General features: G+C 42.5%; 1 protein-coding gene across 1 annotated transcript in view; it reads left to right on the plus strand.

Annotated features, from left to right (window-relative positions):
* The first annotated feature begins 469 nt into the window (after positions 1-469).
* The window catches only part of LOC148023294 (uncharacterized), a 65770-nt gene continuing 51408 nt past the window's right edge, over positions 470-14831 (plus strand). The window contains exon 1 of the mRNA XM_087696337.1: positions 470-787. Coding sequence (XP_087552463.1) covers positions 701-787 — 87 coding nt within the window. The 5' untranslated portion in view covers positions 470-700. The remainder of the gene's footprint in view (positions 788-14831) is intronic.

Here is a 14831-nt window from a genome sequence, read left to right on the forward strand (position 1 = left end):
GTGGCATCCTCTTCTTCATGAACTTCATCGACCATTGGGCAAGCATCAACATGCTGTAGATTTCCCTCATGTTCCTCTTATTCTTCAACTTCAACATCTTGAGTGATCACCATATTGATTTTGAATTTTTGCACGAGAAGTTGGCATCGATGGCCTCTCTTGACACCCCCTGTCATGTAGAAGGGGGGTTGTTGAAACGTCAGGTTCTGCAATTCCCTATACCCACGTGTCTCACTGTCCGCGCCTTCTGATGGCTATCTTGCTTGCTCGGCAGAGAAAGAGAGAGAGAGTTGGAGAGTGGCAAAGAATTAGCCTAGGAGAGGTTTATAGATTATGATGGGCTTGGAGATATATATATGGCAAAGGCACGTAACTCAATGTTATAAGAAAGAAAAAGAAAAAAAGAAAGAGAGGAGATTTTTGGTGTTAAAAAGAAGGGGGGAGAGAGAGAGAGAGAGAGAGAGAGAGTGTGTGTGTGTGTGAGAGAGAGCGCGAGCTATAATGGTGGATTACTTTTGTATACCAAGCCTCTCTACTTTTACCACAGAAGCTTCAGGATTTTCTCCTTGGTTCGAAGGGTGTAAATAATATATTTTCTAAAATATAAAAAAAAAAACACCATGGAAAACAACACAGTGGTAGGGTGTATGGCCCAGGTGATCAGGCAAACACCATGATTTGGTGACATCATTTGCGTTCAATGGCAATCCCGCAGGAGGAAGGTGCGCCGCAGCAGCAATCTGCAGTCCTTAATGTCCCAAGTCCACTGGCGCAAGAATTGGTTGAGGTCTCTCTCTCTCTCTCACACACACACACACACACTGTGTATCTGTCTATCTATCTATGCGTGTGCGTGCGTGCGTGTGTTTATTAGTAGAAATGATGCATTTACCAAGTAATTACAGGTACATGATATGCTTGGTTGTATCACAGAAAATCTCACGATACTGTACTTTTTTAACTGGCGGAATTCTGAACTAACGGCATGATTTCTTGTTTGTTAAACAGTGACGTTTATCAAAACAGATACACGTTAGTAAGCTTGCGCTTCACCACTTGTTCCGTAAGACCAGCACTTCTCGTAGATGACTGCACTTTAATGTACCTTTTTACTGGCTGCAATTCTGTGAGATTGATTTTTCATGACTTAAAGGAGAAAGATTTCATAACAGAAATCTTAATACGATGAAAGCTTGCCCTTGGTTGGGTAAAAAGGTTTTCATGAACCCTCCAGTCTACCAGATCGTGGAGCGTTGCACCTAACTCGGTTTAGATGTCCGTAACATTGATTGAGGCGCTGTCGTTCTTCCCACCTGTGGATCTTTGGATTCTAGTAGGGCTAGCTTCAGTTTGTCTTCACTATTCCCTAATCTCTTTCGCTTGCATCCCCTATGGGAGTGCAAAATCTTCTAACAGTAAACATAAAGCACCTAAAAGCATCTCCATTGAAATAGAGGTATGAGAATTCTGTGGTACTTACTCTCATTGCCCGTGTTTTTGTTGGAACTAATCCCTATAGGGACCTAGTGCTTTGATCGCATCAAAGATTTGGGAAGCTTGGCACTCCTACATAGGTTGCTCTCATTGGGCTTCACACTCCAAAGCAGCATGGAGGCTTCTTCTTGGGGCTGAGGTATAACCTTCCTTGAGATGATGATGGAGGCCAATCATTTCATAGGTTTTTACCTGGTCATGGGCATTGCTCTTCTTCATTCACATGTTCAGGTGAGAGGGGGTGCTTCTCCTTTCACCATTCAGCGGTGAGAGGGGGCAGTATCACTCTCTTGGTGCTTATAGGATCTTGATCATTGTACTGATTTGGTGAACTATTCCCGTACGAGGGTAGTACTCAGCTGGTAACACTTCATTGTGCATAGCACTCTGTTTGAGCATAGCACTTTGCATTACTCCTTGTATCACCCATGCATTGATAATGTGTTAATGTGCAACGAGGCACTTTGGATACTTGTGTATGATGGTTCCTATCCAAGAATGAAAACTCCTTGCACCATGTAAGCATGTCTTTAGTTTACCTCGTGAAAGGAGCGATTGACTTTGATCCACCATATTCATAGCACATCACCATTGTGGTAGTCTACTATGGCGCATTTATGGTAGCCATTACTTGATAAGCTAAAAAAGATGTGTTGCACATTAAATCTTCATTCGCTCATTAAAACAGCCCCAAAACTCAAACTTTGCCAAAGTTTTTGTATCCCATAAGCAAACATCCAAACTTTGGGAGGATCCACATCTGTAGGTTTTCAACCATCAGCCCTTCTTCCATTGGCTGTCTAGCCCATAGGGACTGCTGCCACATCATCACCATCCCTAGGTGCTGTGTCCACTGCTGCCATCTACTGCCTTGAGCTGTTGGTAACTTGATCTAGTGCCACTTGACAATTGCATCTATAGTTTGTGTAGGCCGCCCTACTATGAAGCCTCTTCTTGAGCATCATACAGCTTGTGTCTACTGTAGTGCAGGCCCAGTTTGCATTAGATTCACCTTCTTTAGTTGTCAGTCAGCCTCCTACTGCTTTGGGTGATCGATTGCCATTATCCTTGGGTGGTTAGATTGCTGCATTTACCAGTTGCAGCCCCAGAGATTGCTGTTTTTTGGTTTGGTTTTCAGCCTACTGCTTTTCCACTTTTAGCATCATCTTAACTCTAATTGGTGGCTATATCCCTTAGAATCTGTCTTCGGTGGATGTCACTGAAACCAGTCTTCCTTCTGTGGATGGGTGGTAAATCCCTGATTACAACTTAATTACAGCAGCAAACACTAAATGCAAATCTGAAAATACAAATTTACCTACTGATCTTGGAGAATGCACACCCGATTGGCCCCAAAATTGGCGCCCCTTTTAGTATTTCTTTAGCTTTATTGAATAAAAAGTTGATTTACAATGGGATTCTCCCAATCTCCTTCGCAATCCAAACTCCCCTTGCTGTCCAAAGTGACCAGCAAGTCTTCAATCTAATTTTGCCCCTTGATTTGGACACTTAATTGGCCTTCACCCACTTCATAGACGATAGAAATGCCCCAAATTCAATGGCCAGTCCTTCACCTGAATTTAGTTGAAATTCACATTCAGCCCTGAAAAATCCCAGTCTTGGAGTTGTAAATTAGGGTTTACAGTAGAGAAATCTGAAATTTCTTAGCCTCTGGTGATCTGAATGCTGCAATCTTTGGAGTAAGGCTGTAGAAAGGCTGAGAGATGAGAGAGAATGCTGAGGAGAGAGAAAATTCAAACTTTCTTTGTGAAGAAGTGAATAAAATCTATCATGTACTGCTGCTGCCCTGTCTCAACAGCTTGTAGATGCAAAGAACTAAAGAAAATCAGTCATTTACTGTTGCTGTCCTGTCTCAACAACCTATAGATGCTGTTATGTGCTGTTGATTGGTCTTCTCATGCCCTTGGTTGCCTCAGATTGCAAATTAGACCAACAGCATTTTCTCCCTTTCTTATAGACTGAATCCACTAAAAATGCCCCTCTCCAACCTCTAAAGAGTTTTTCAGTCTTGCATGGGTATTTTTGACAAGTGGTAGCCTTTTCAAATGGTTTTTCCGACATTATTCATAATTAAATATTAATTTTCAGTATTTAAATATTAAAAATTAATCCAACAATTATTTTGGTGCCCTGAATAATAATCTGACTGGCCAATAATTAAATTGTCTAGGCAACTTCCATTCCCGAGTGTCTCTATGTCATCTTTGACTATCGGATTGGCGTTAGGTACTATTAAACACCACTTCTCTAGTGTCACCAATTGATACTTATGGCCAAATGAATGACCTTGGCCAACAATTGATACAAGATACCACCAAGTATTTGTGCAATATAACTTATAGCAACTTTTGCCTTTGATCTCTCGTGATTTTCTCGGGTCCCGGGCTCATAAATTTACTCTAACCCTGGCTACACCTTACACTTGCAACATTTACTTAATCATGTGATTAAAAATTAATCCACATGTTAAGTGAGATTTCAAAAATACATGTCCTCATGACAGTCACTCTCCAGCTACTCCTATTGCTCTGCCGATCTTGTGCACTCTTTCCTTCATTTACAACATTCATTCACTTTAGAGTTCTCTTTCTTCTTTGTTTGTGTTTTGTGTTTTGTTCTTGTGTGAGTTATTGTGTTTTAGTCATGTTTGTACATTTTGTGTTTTCTTGGTGCAAAACCTAGCATCACTCCACATGATATTAGAGCGGGTGCTCTTCTAAAGAGTATCCTGCGGTTATTGTATAGACTTAGTTTGTGTAAGATATATGAACAATATGTAACCAATTCACAATGCTTAGACTTCTTCTTTTTGGGATCCCATAGTGTCTTTTTAGGCTTCTCTATCACGGAAGGCTTTGAGGAGACATAATGGACTCCATGAGGAAGACAATGCCTCCCTTGTTTCTCCTTTTGGTATGTAGGATTCGGATCATGACTGGTTTGAATATGTCAATTTCAGTCAAGGAGGCTCTTGAAGTAGGTATATATCCACAAGTATACTTGACATTGTATAGAGTTGGTAGTCATTATTCTTGAAACCCTCCCATCTCTACCTATTTTGGTCAACACCTAGATTTTTCATCTACATATCAAAACTTAGATTTTCTGTTCTCTGCTTTTAATAGCTTAGTATTACATTCCACATTTGCATCCAACACAATAGGATTAGTATCTTTTGTTTTCATTTCTAGATCTTTTTCTGTTTCAGTACCACATGTTAGCTACCCGTAGGTAAATGCCACTTTGCACTCTGGTATATCGTTAGTGGGAATCCCACCCATTAACATTATGCCTTACTGAAACTAGCTTTCCTTCTTGGAATGGGTGGTGATAACCTGATTTAAGAGTTAATTAAAGCAATAAATATATGCACAAAAAATGAAATACACACTTTACAATAGCATTCTTGGATACTAGACACCCTGTTGGCTCCAAAATTGGCGCCCCTTGCGGTATTTCTTTAGCTTTCATTCAATTGGAAGAAGTACAACTCGAGATTCTTCAATCTCCTCCTGCTAACCAATTGCTCTTGCTGTCATAAATGACCAGCAAGCCTTTTTGGTCATTTGCCCCTTGATTCACCCAGGACTTCTTCTCCAATTTGACCCTTGGCTGGCCAAATGCTGCCCCAAATCAAATTGGGATGGGTTGGCTCCTGAAATCCCTTGATAATCCTCAATTATCAGCTGCTGATTTTAGTCCCTTGAGCCTTCAATCTCTAGCACGGATCCCAAGGTGGCTGCTAAACCCTAATTTTTGCTGTAAATTAGGGTTTACTGCAGAAATTACAGATCAGCCCACCAAAAACGGCTGAGATCTCCTCCGAATGGCTAAGAATTGCTTAGAATGGCTGAGCATAGGCTGAAGGAGATGAGAGAATGCTGTAGAGAGAGAAAATTCCGAGATTTGTCACGAAGAACTGATCAAAATCAGTTGCTACCCTGCTGTACCAGCCCCAAACGGATGCATCAACAACAATAGGAGCATCAGAGACTGTGATCTTCAGGAGAAAGTGCATCAGCAGCAATTGTCAGCTTCCCAAGGTCAAGATTATGCAATCTCCATCACCAAAATGGTCTCCAATGGCTGGGAATTGGCCCCAAAAGCTGGCAGCAACAGTCCAACACCTCTTTTCAACAGCTCCAAAATTAAAAAACGAGATTTCCCTCTCCCTTCAGCCCTATTTAGCCTTTCCTCCACTTGTATGGGAAAGTTTTGCCAAGTAGCAGCTTTCTTAATCCATTTTCAGCAATTTCCAGCCATTTAATTAATTTTCAGAATTAATTAATTCTGAAAATTAATTCAGCCCTTAATCCATGCCCAGAAAATTGACCTTGCCCATCCAAAAATTAATTGGCTAGGCCATTTGCAACCCAAAGTGGTTCCATGCATTAATTGACCCTTGGACAAGCATTAATCCATTAATTAATGCCTAGTCCCTAGTGTCACCACTGACACTTAATGGCCAATTAATGGTCCTAGGGGCAAACTGACACCAAAATTCACCTTGAATCTAACAAGTTTAACTTGTTACAACTTTTGCCTTTGACGCCCATCTTTTTCACAGGGTCCTTCGGCCTTCAATTGTGAAAAAGTAGCTTGCACCTCACATGTGCAACACATGTGCATCTTTTAATTGCACATTTGATTAATCCTTTAATCAAATGTCAATTAAACATAAGCAAAGCATAAAATTTTCACGTCCTCGTGACACTTACACACACATGCAAGTGAACACATATGTCTATCCTAGGATGTTTATGTCGGGTATGCCCTTCAGTCCCTTTGGACTTGCACCGACTATTTTGTTGGCTCCTTAGACATAGGGATATCCATCCTTTGCTTAGGGTGCGTTGCCACACATCCATGGGTCACTCCCACAGCAATTTCCATTCTCTACTTGTAGAGTCCCTATCTCACCTTATTGGGCTATTCATGCAACTACCATGCCCATACCCAATTAGTCTTGATCCACTTATGGATTCATTGTGCACACATCACGTCTACATAGTGGGCACTCTAGGGTTTAATTCCCAAGTGTTCTCCACTTCCTCACCCTATCCACCCTACCCACTGTACCCATCTTATTTCTTCCTCAGCACTACGCTGACCAGCCCTTGCAGAAGGCGACAAAGTGTTAGCAGAGAGCAAGGTAGAGGCTGCATGGGTGACTTTGGAAGCTCTCTCTCTCTCTCCCAGGCTGTAAATTGACTGAATGACTGAGATCCAACCCCAAAAACGTTTTCTCAGTTTTCATGGGCATTTCTACCAAATGGCAGCCTTCTAAATCTATTTTTCAGCATTATCCAGCCATTTAATTAAATTGCAGAATTAAATAATCTTAAAAATTAATTTTAGCCGTCCTTTTGACCTTGCCCAAAATTAAATGTGCCCATCCATAATTGGCTAGGCCATTTGCAACTTGGAGTGGTCCCCAACCTCTGTTGACCCTTGGACTGGCATTAAACCACTGATATTTCTTGGCCAAATAACTATCCTAGGGTCAAAACTAACACCAACTGACCACTAAAACCCAGTTAGGATAACTTACCACAACTTTTGCCTTTGACTTTTACTGTATTCTCAGGGTCCTTGGGCCGTTACCATGAAATAAGTGCCATATGCATCACATGTGCTAAATAACCTTGCATATTTGATTAATATCTTAATCAAATGTTATTGGCAAGATTAGAGTATCTCAAAATTTCACGTCCTCATGACATTGCTATCTGCTCCTGACCTACTTGCAGAGTCTTGAGCACCCAGGGCTCTTCCTTGGGACCTGTCACCTCGTTAGTATCAACAGACCATGTGGGATTCGGGGATCCTTTCACTTGATTCCAATCTAGAGGGTGCTAGAAGATTTGCATGGATTGTACCTAGTGTATTATTTGTGTCAGCTTTTATGGAAGATTATACAGTGCATTTCGAGTTGGAGAGTTGGCAAGAGGCTCTAAAGCATCGTAGCAGCTTGCTAGCATTGACTATAATGAGACTTGGACCTTATTGGATTATCAAAGCCACAAGAAAGTCATCGGGACCAAGTGGATCTTTAGGACTAAATCAAAAGCTGATGGATCTTTGGATAAATACAAGGCTCACCTTCTAGTGCAAGGTTTTCGACAAAACATGGCATAGATTATGAGACCTTTGTACCCACTGGACGATTGAGATCATTTTGCTTGTTGGTTGTTCTTGCTGCTCATCATGGTTGGCCAATCTATTAGATGGATGTTAAAAGTGCTTTCTTGAATGGCTATTTGAAGGAGGAAGTCTATGTGGAACAGTCTTCGGAATTTTCTTCTACTGACCATAAAGCTCTTCACGGACTGAGCAAGCACCATGTTAAAGAGTTGAAGCAAGCACCATGTTCTTGGTTCCATAGGATAGATGAGTTTCTAAGAACTCATGGATTCTATTCTACCCCTTATGACCGTTCGAGAGAGAGAGAGGCTATTCGATTCCTTTCACTCCTACGGCGTTGCAGTTGGCTCCACCAAGAGACAGTGGTTGTTGCCCACCACCCATGGCTTCACATGAGCTACATCTTATCCCACTCTTCTACTCAGGTTTGAGAGGCATGTTGGGGTCTAGCCTCTGTTCCCTTGCAGCCCTAGATACCTTCTTTGGCACCACAGGTGGTACTTTCTTCGTCATCAAATGCTTCGAAGATCGTGAGCCATGAGTTATTTGATTCCCTATTTCTCTTAGAGGGGGGCTTCAGAGGGGGATCCCATTCTTTTAGCTTTAGAGAGGGTCACTCCTCATCGTGCAGTCCTTTGCATATCTTGGCGAAAAGCCTATTTGTTCTTTATCTTCCCTTTGATGGAGTGGTCAATATTGAGCTACCATCTCACCTATTGATACCTAGGATCCACACGTTCTACCTAGTTTAGGGCCTTGGATGTTTCAGCCATGACTTGATGGTTGGGCCTTTGTATTCTTACAAGTTACCAGCATGGAGACAGAGAGCTAGTGGCTTTTCTCCTGAGGTCGAATTTTGGGCATCATTAGCATATCTTGTCTATTGTTCCTCCTTATAGATTTCCCTTCAAGTGGAATACTTGGTTTACAGGGTTGACCATCTCTCTCTCTCTCTCTCTCGTTGAGAAACCAAATTTTCAGTTTACACACTTCAGTTAGGGTTTTGCATTGATAGCCCCAAAAAGGGTTGATGTCCACATTTTGGTCTTTTTTTTAGTGGGTGTCCACATAGTGGTGCGCCACCCTAGATAACTTATGTCTATAAATAGACAATCACTTCATTCATTCTACACCACCTCCGTCATTCTTCACCCCTCTTCCTCCGTCACTCCCACACTCTTCCCTCTTTACTCTACTGCTGCCCATATCCCTACTGGAGGACATCGCTATTCACGGTCACTCTTTTACTCCCTTCAGGCTTCACTATATTTGCGTTTGGCTGCTTGGAGACCTTCTCCATATCTGGCATCACCTTCCCTAGCCTAGCGTTAGCATCTTCTTGCTTGGTGTTACCCCACATTAGGCATTAGTTTCTGTAGCCCCAAGTACTTGCGTTTTTGGGTTGACAAGCATTCAGAGGCTATGTTTACCCTCTTGGTGGCTATCCCTTCATTTAGTGTCATCATCCATTCCTTGGTGTCAACATTTGGGCTGCTCTCCTTGTGTTTGATAGTTCCTCGACACACTTTGGGATTTTCGTTTTGTTGCCTAGGCCATCTCCTCGGTATCTGAGGACTGTGGTTCACTTGCTCGATAGCTGGTGATCATCTTCCACATATTTGACCGCATCAGAGGACTATGGCTCGCTCCCTCGAGAGTTGTTCTTCACCTTCCAGTGATTACTTCGATAGCCCACTGCTTGGAGGACTACATTTTGCTCCCTTCACTGTGCAGATCTCCACTGGTGCTACCGCGTGATGCATATAGGACAATGCAGCTATCTTTTGAGCTTCAGCTCCACTGTATCAGCTTTTCTTCTCATATATCATCATTGTGTTCTTGTGTTTTTGAGTTTCTCTTCTCTCTCAATGTTTGCCGTACGCACATTGTGTTTCTCCTTACAAACCCTACCAGCTCTTTGGTCTCTTTGTCATTTTTTGACGTGGTATCAAAGCCAAAGGTGCTCATGAGCCGTGAAGATCCTTTGCATCAGATAATAGGTTGCGGATTCGGCATCATCTACTGAATTTCCCCTTCATCTCCACTGTATCACCAGAAGACAAAGATACCATTCTCTTCCTTTCCCGCCCATCCTCCCTTTACAGGTTGACACTCCGATGCTATGACTTCTCCACACATAGATGAACAGACCACTGGGTGCTCCTCTTTAGACATCACTAGAACCCCCACCGATGCTTTGCTCCTTACACGCCTGGAGTATGTGTCTATCTCGAGGTATTCGTTGTGCCACCTCTCCCTTTTGGGCCATAGAGTTTATTCTACACTGGCTTTCAGATTTTCATGCTCAAGGCAATAAGATGCATCCAATGTTCATGAAGCCCTTTCAAGCTACAGGAGGATCGATTGGTACCAGACCTCCTTGCGCTTGCCACAATGCACCGCAGGGGTTGCCACTTCTTCTAGGGTTTTAGGAATGCCACCTCGACAATCCACTGTTCTACAGTCCGCTCCATTGAGAGATAGTGATTGTTGGCTACTGTCCCCTCGAGAGTCCGCTCGTTCACGAGACAGTGAGACAGTTTGACTCCTTCTCTTACTTTGGCTTTGCAGTTCGCTCCAATGAGAGCCAGTGATTGTTGCCCACCCTTGGCTCTCATCTTTCCCTACCCTTGACTACTCAGGTTCGTGAGGCCACCTCTGGGAGTTCTACAACATCTTCAATACCTGAGATACCTTCTTCTTGGCATGACTGGCAGTGCTTTCTTTGTCTTCAGATGATTTGGAGTCTGTGATCTATGAGTTTTTAGATTCCCTTTCTTTTGTGGAGGGGGATTCAAAGGGGGATGTACTCTCTTTGCCCTTAGAGGGGGCTCCTTCTTTGGCTTTAGAGGGGGCTTCTATGTCTCCACCCTTAGGGAGGGTACCTACTCATCACGAAGTTGTCACCCACCATTTACTCTTTTGGGATGGCTGTCCAGAAACCACTTCCTTAGTTTACATACTTTAGTTAGGGTTTTGCATTGACAGCCCCAAAAAGGGTCGATGTCCACATTTTGGTCATTTTTTAAGTCGGCACCCACACAATGGTACGCCGCCCTAGACAGCTTATACCTATAAATAGGCAGTCACTTCATTCATTCTACACCACCTTAGTCATTCTTTACCCCTCTTCCTCCATCACTCCCACACTCTTCCCTCTCCACTCCACTGCTGTCCATACCCCTACTAGAGGATATTGCAGTTGCATGCCTATTTATAGAAAGTTTGGGGGATAACTCTCTAGGATCATGTTTCTTTTTAAAATAAAAGGTTTGCTTCATTAATTAAGAATGTTTTGGAGCTGTTTAAGTCAAGCTAATGTGATTGATGCTCTAAACACAAAAACACAATACCAATCGTATGACAAAGCACAAACTGATAACACAGAACATAGTTAGGGTTAGGATAACTCAAAGACAATGAACACTAATCATAGAAACAGGAAACGGCCGGAACGGCCCCTAGGCATGCGGAATCGCCGTCCTTGGCACGAAGCCGTTATGGGACACGTTGCAAATCGATGGAATGTTCCTTGTCCCATTTCAGATGGGGAACACAGCAGGGAACGCGTTCCCTGTCTGAAACAAGACAGGGAACGCCACGCGTTTCAGACAGGGAATGCCACGTGGCACCCACTTACCTTCGGCCGGCTACTGCTCCCGCCTAATAGTCTGTAGACTGCGACTGTGCATTTCCGCCCGCTTCGTCTACCCGTTCCCGCCCCCAGTGACCAGTCCGCTAGCCGCCAATCCCCCCGTCTCCTCTTGCCCTCCAACCTCTCTTCTTTCTTCTTCTTTCTCTTCCTTCTCTTCCTTCTCTTCTTCCTTCTCTTCTTCCTTCTTTTTTCTTCCTTCTCTTCACTTCTCCCTTCTCTTTCCTTCTTCCTTGGACCTTCTCCCTTGAATCTTCTTAAGTCCTCTTCCTTCTTCTCCTCTTCTCTTGAGTCTTCCTTCTTCTCTAAGTTTTAAGTTCTCCATTCTTCTCCTCTTCTCTTCTTCCTTCTCCCTTCTCTCGAGACTCGAGTTCTCGCTTCTCTCGAGCCATTTTTATTTCAATTTTCAGCCTGAAATGGCTTCATTTTCCCACCTTGCTCATCGGGCTGGTGGTCGAGGAAGAAGGTCCGATGATTAGTCATGGTGGGGAGAAGTAAATGCTGACCGCCCATTGAGTGGTGGAGGATCTTGACCATGGACTTGCAAGCTTTGCCCATACAAGCGAACAAGTGGAGCAAACAAGGTAATCCATTGAGCCGAGCATTTGTATTTCGAATTTTTATTGATTTTAATTTTTCAAAGTTACTTAAATATTAGAATATGGAATACCAATTGCCACTTGTTCTGTTTTATGCATAATCAGGTTCGAGCTCATCTCCTACATGAGCCAAATTCAGAGGTACAGTTTTGTCCGAATGTGACCTTGGAGAAGCAAAGGGAGTTTCGTGACCGTGTAGTAGGTCAACAAGCTTATCTTGCATCTAGACCATGACGTGTTGCAGTTAACCCTGCAACTTTTGTGACACCATCTTCATTAGATGTGTCTAGAGTAGGGTCAATATCAAGAAGTGCTACCTCCACACCTACTGCAGGCATTCCATCGGCCATGGCATCAATAGCGCCATATGTTGCACGTAGATAGAGGACACTTGATGCTAGTTGGGATCCCAAGAAGAAGGAAGAGGTGGGTATTTCAGTGGCATGTTTTTTTTATCGTGACCACATTCAACTTCGTGCAGCCAGGTCAGAGTATTTTAAATTGGTGTGCAAGAAGATTGGTGAGTATGGCCCTTTGTATGTACCTCCATCATCAGAGACCTTACGCACCACTTTGCTCGACAAGGAAAATTGCCTTGTTGAGCAAGCAGTAGTGACTAGAAAGAGCCTGTGGGCTAAAAATAGAGTTTCCTTGATTGCTGATGGTTGGAGTGATACACGCAAGCGATCCATTCATGGTATGGTTGCTTATTCTCGTGGGAAAATGTATTTCATATCTTCACATGATGCATCGGGGATAGAAAAGTCAGCAGATGTACTTGCAACAGAGTGGGTTACAAATATTGAGCTTATTGGCCCAGAGCATGTTGTGGGATTTGTTGCAGATGGAGATCCCGCAAATAGGGCAGCAGGTGCGATTATTTAGGGATATTATCCGCATATCACAGTTTCATATTGTATGGCTCATTGCTTGAACAACCGACTAAAGGATATTGGTAACCTATTATGGATTGCACTTGCCATAGAGCAAGGAGCTCAAATGGTTAGCTTTGTTTTGAATCACCGGTTTCTTTGCCATCACTTCTCTTTGTGGTAAAAAAAGACACTTTTAAAATACTCTGATACCAGATTTGCCTTTAACTTCTTGATGCTAGGCAGATTAAGAGAATGCAGTGGTGCCTTGAGGTAGTTATTTCTTAGTGATGAGTTCATCTCATCAACATTGGCAGATACTCCTACAGGTATCTTATGCTTGGAGAAACCAAATAACTCCACTTTTTGGGATGATGTAAAGCGGATAGATGCTATGGTATCACCTATTGTGCATTTATTGAGGGTTATGGATACTATGCAACCTTGCATTGGCAAGGTATATGAGACTATGGATAGGTTGAATGAAAAGTTGCAGGAGTTGGCACCAAATGATGAGACGTATGAGGAGATACGCCATTTAGTTGTGACGAGGTGGAACTCCTATAGCTCACCCATGCATGCAGTTGCATTTGTTGTGGATCCTGAGTTCCAGGGCAAGGGTCAAGAGAATGACACTGAGGTTATGGATGCATGGAGGCTTATATTGTTTCATCTAGTGCCTGATCATGGCAATAGACGAAAGATTAGAGATCAGCTTTCATGCTATAGGATCTTTCGGCGTTCTTTTGGTTGTGGGGATGCACAGGAGGATCGTTGTAAGATTGGGGCAGCTTTGTGGTGGGAGGACTATGGTTCGGATGGTCTTGAGTTGTAGCAACTAGCCATCTGTATTTTGAGTCAGTTAGTTAGCTCCTCTTGTTTGGAGCAATTGTGGAGTACATATGCTCACATTGCTTCAAAGAAGAGGAACCGTCTTAGTGAGGATGTTATGTAACAGTATGACAACAAAGCTCGATCCATTCACAGAGTGGGAGCTGCAACAAGAAGAGGAGACACATGTTGATGTTGAGGGAGATGCAGCAATTCATGGTACACATAATGATGAGGCTGGCACTTCAGGAGTAGCTAGAGCAGCCTCAGATTATGATGATGATCTTTGATTTAGTTTACTTATCATGAGTCTCATGATACATGACACATGTACATTGTATATGATGTTATGATCATTGATGACAGTGTGACACTTGGGCTATTGTGCTATGTCGATATTATATTTATACTTGCAGTCTTGCAGTTGCCCTTTGGGCTATTTTGGCATGCCACATTTTGCTTTAGTCTAGAGATTAGACTTTATATTTGTAGTCTTTTTTGGAGCAATGAGCATGTTTTTTCAAAGATTAGACTTCATATTTATAATCTTTTAAGTTTTTTGGCAATGGTGCCATAGGCATGTTCTTTTAGCTTAGACTTTAATTTTAGTTCATTGTTCATTGTTTTATCATTTATGGCATATGTATTATGCATTTGATAATTGAATAGCTTACCTCTTGAGCCTTGTAAGTTGCAATTCAATTTCTAATGAGGAGTTTTAGAATGATGCATGATATCTTAGAGTTAAAACTTAAAATGATTTGTCCTTATGGATTATATACCTTGGTTTTTACACTCCAAAGTCCACATGGATTATGAGTGAAATATTAATTTTTTTTTCACGAATTTTAATTTTTTAATTGCCATTCCCATTCTCACGTCCATGTTCCCTAGGTTTGGCGTGCCTATTACCGTCCCCGTCCTCGTTCCCTGTTCCCATTTCCCGTTTCATGTTTCATGTTTCTATGACACAAATAATAATGAAATGAATGAGTACTAAATATACAATGCTCATGCAGCAAACACACTATGCAGAGAAATAATATTGTACAAAAAACTCCTATATCTCGAGGATTAGGGCAGGGATAATGAGGTGGAGAATGTGTTGTACTTCGAATGGATCCCAAAAAGCAACAAGGCAGCCTCCTGATGTCGAACACCAGCAAACGCAGCCAAGGAAGGCTGGATTTGATGCAGACAGTAGTGCAGGAGAGAGAG

The sequence above is a fragment of the Lygodium microphyllum genome, chromosome 16 (assembly GCF_053477565.2).
Source record: "Lygodium microphyllum isolate KBCC chromosome 16, Lygodium_microphyllum_v1.1.10, whole genome shotgun sequence".
Lineage (NCBI taxonomy): Eukaryota > Viridiplantae > Streptophyta > Polypodiopsida > Schizaeales > Lygodiaceae > Lygodium > Lygodium microphyllum.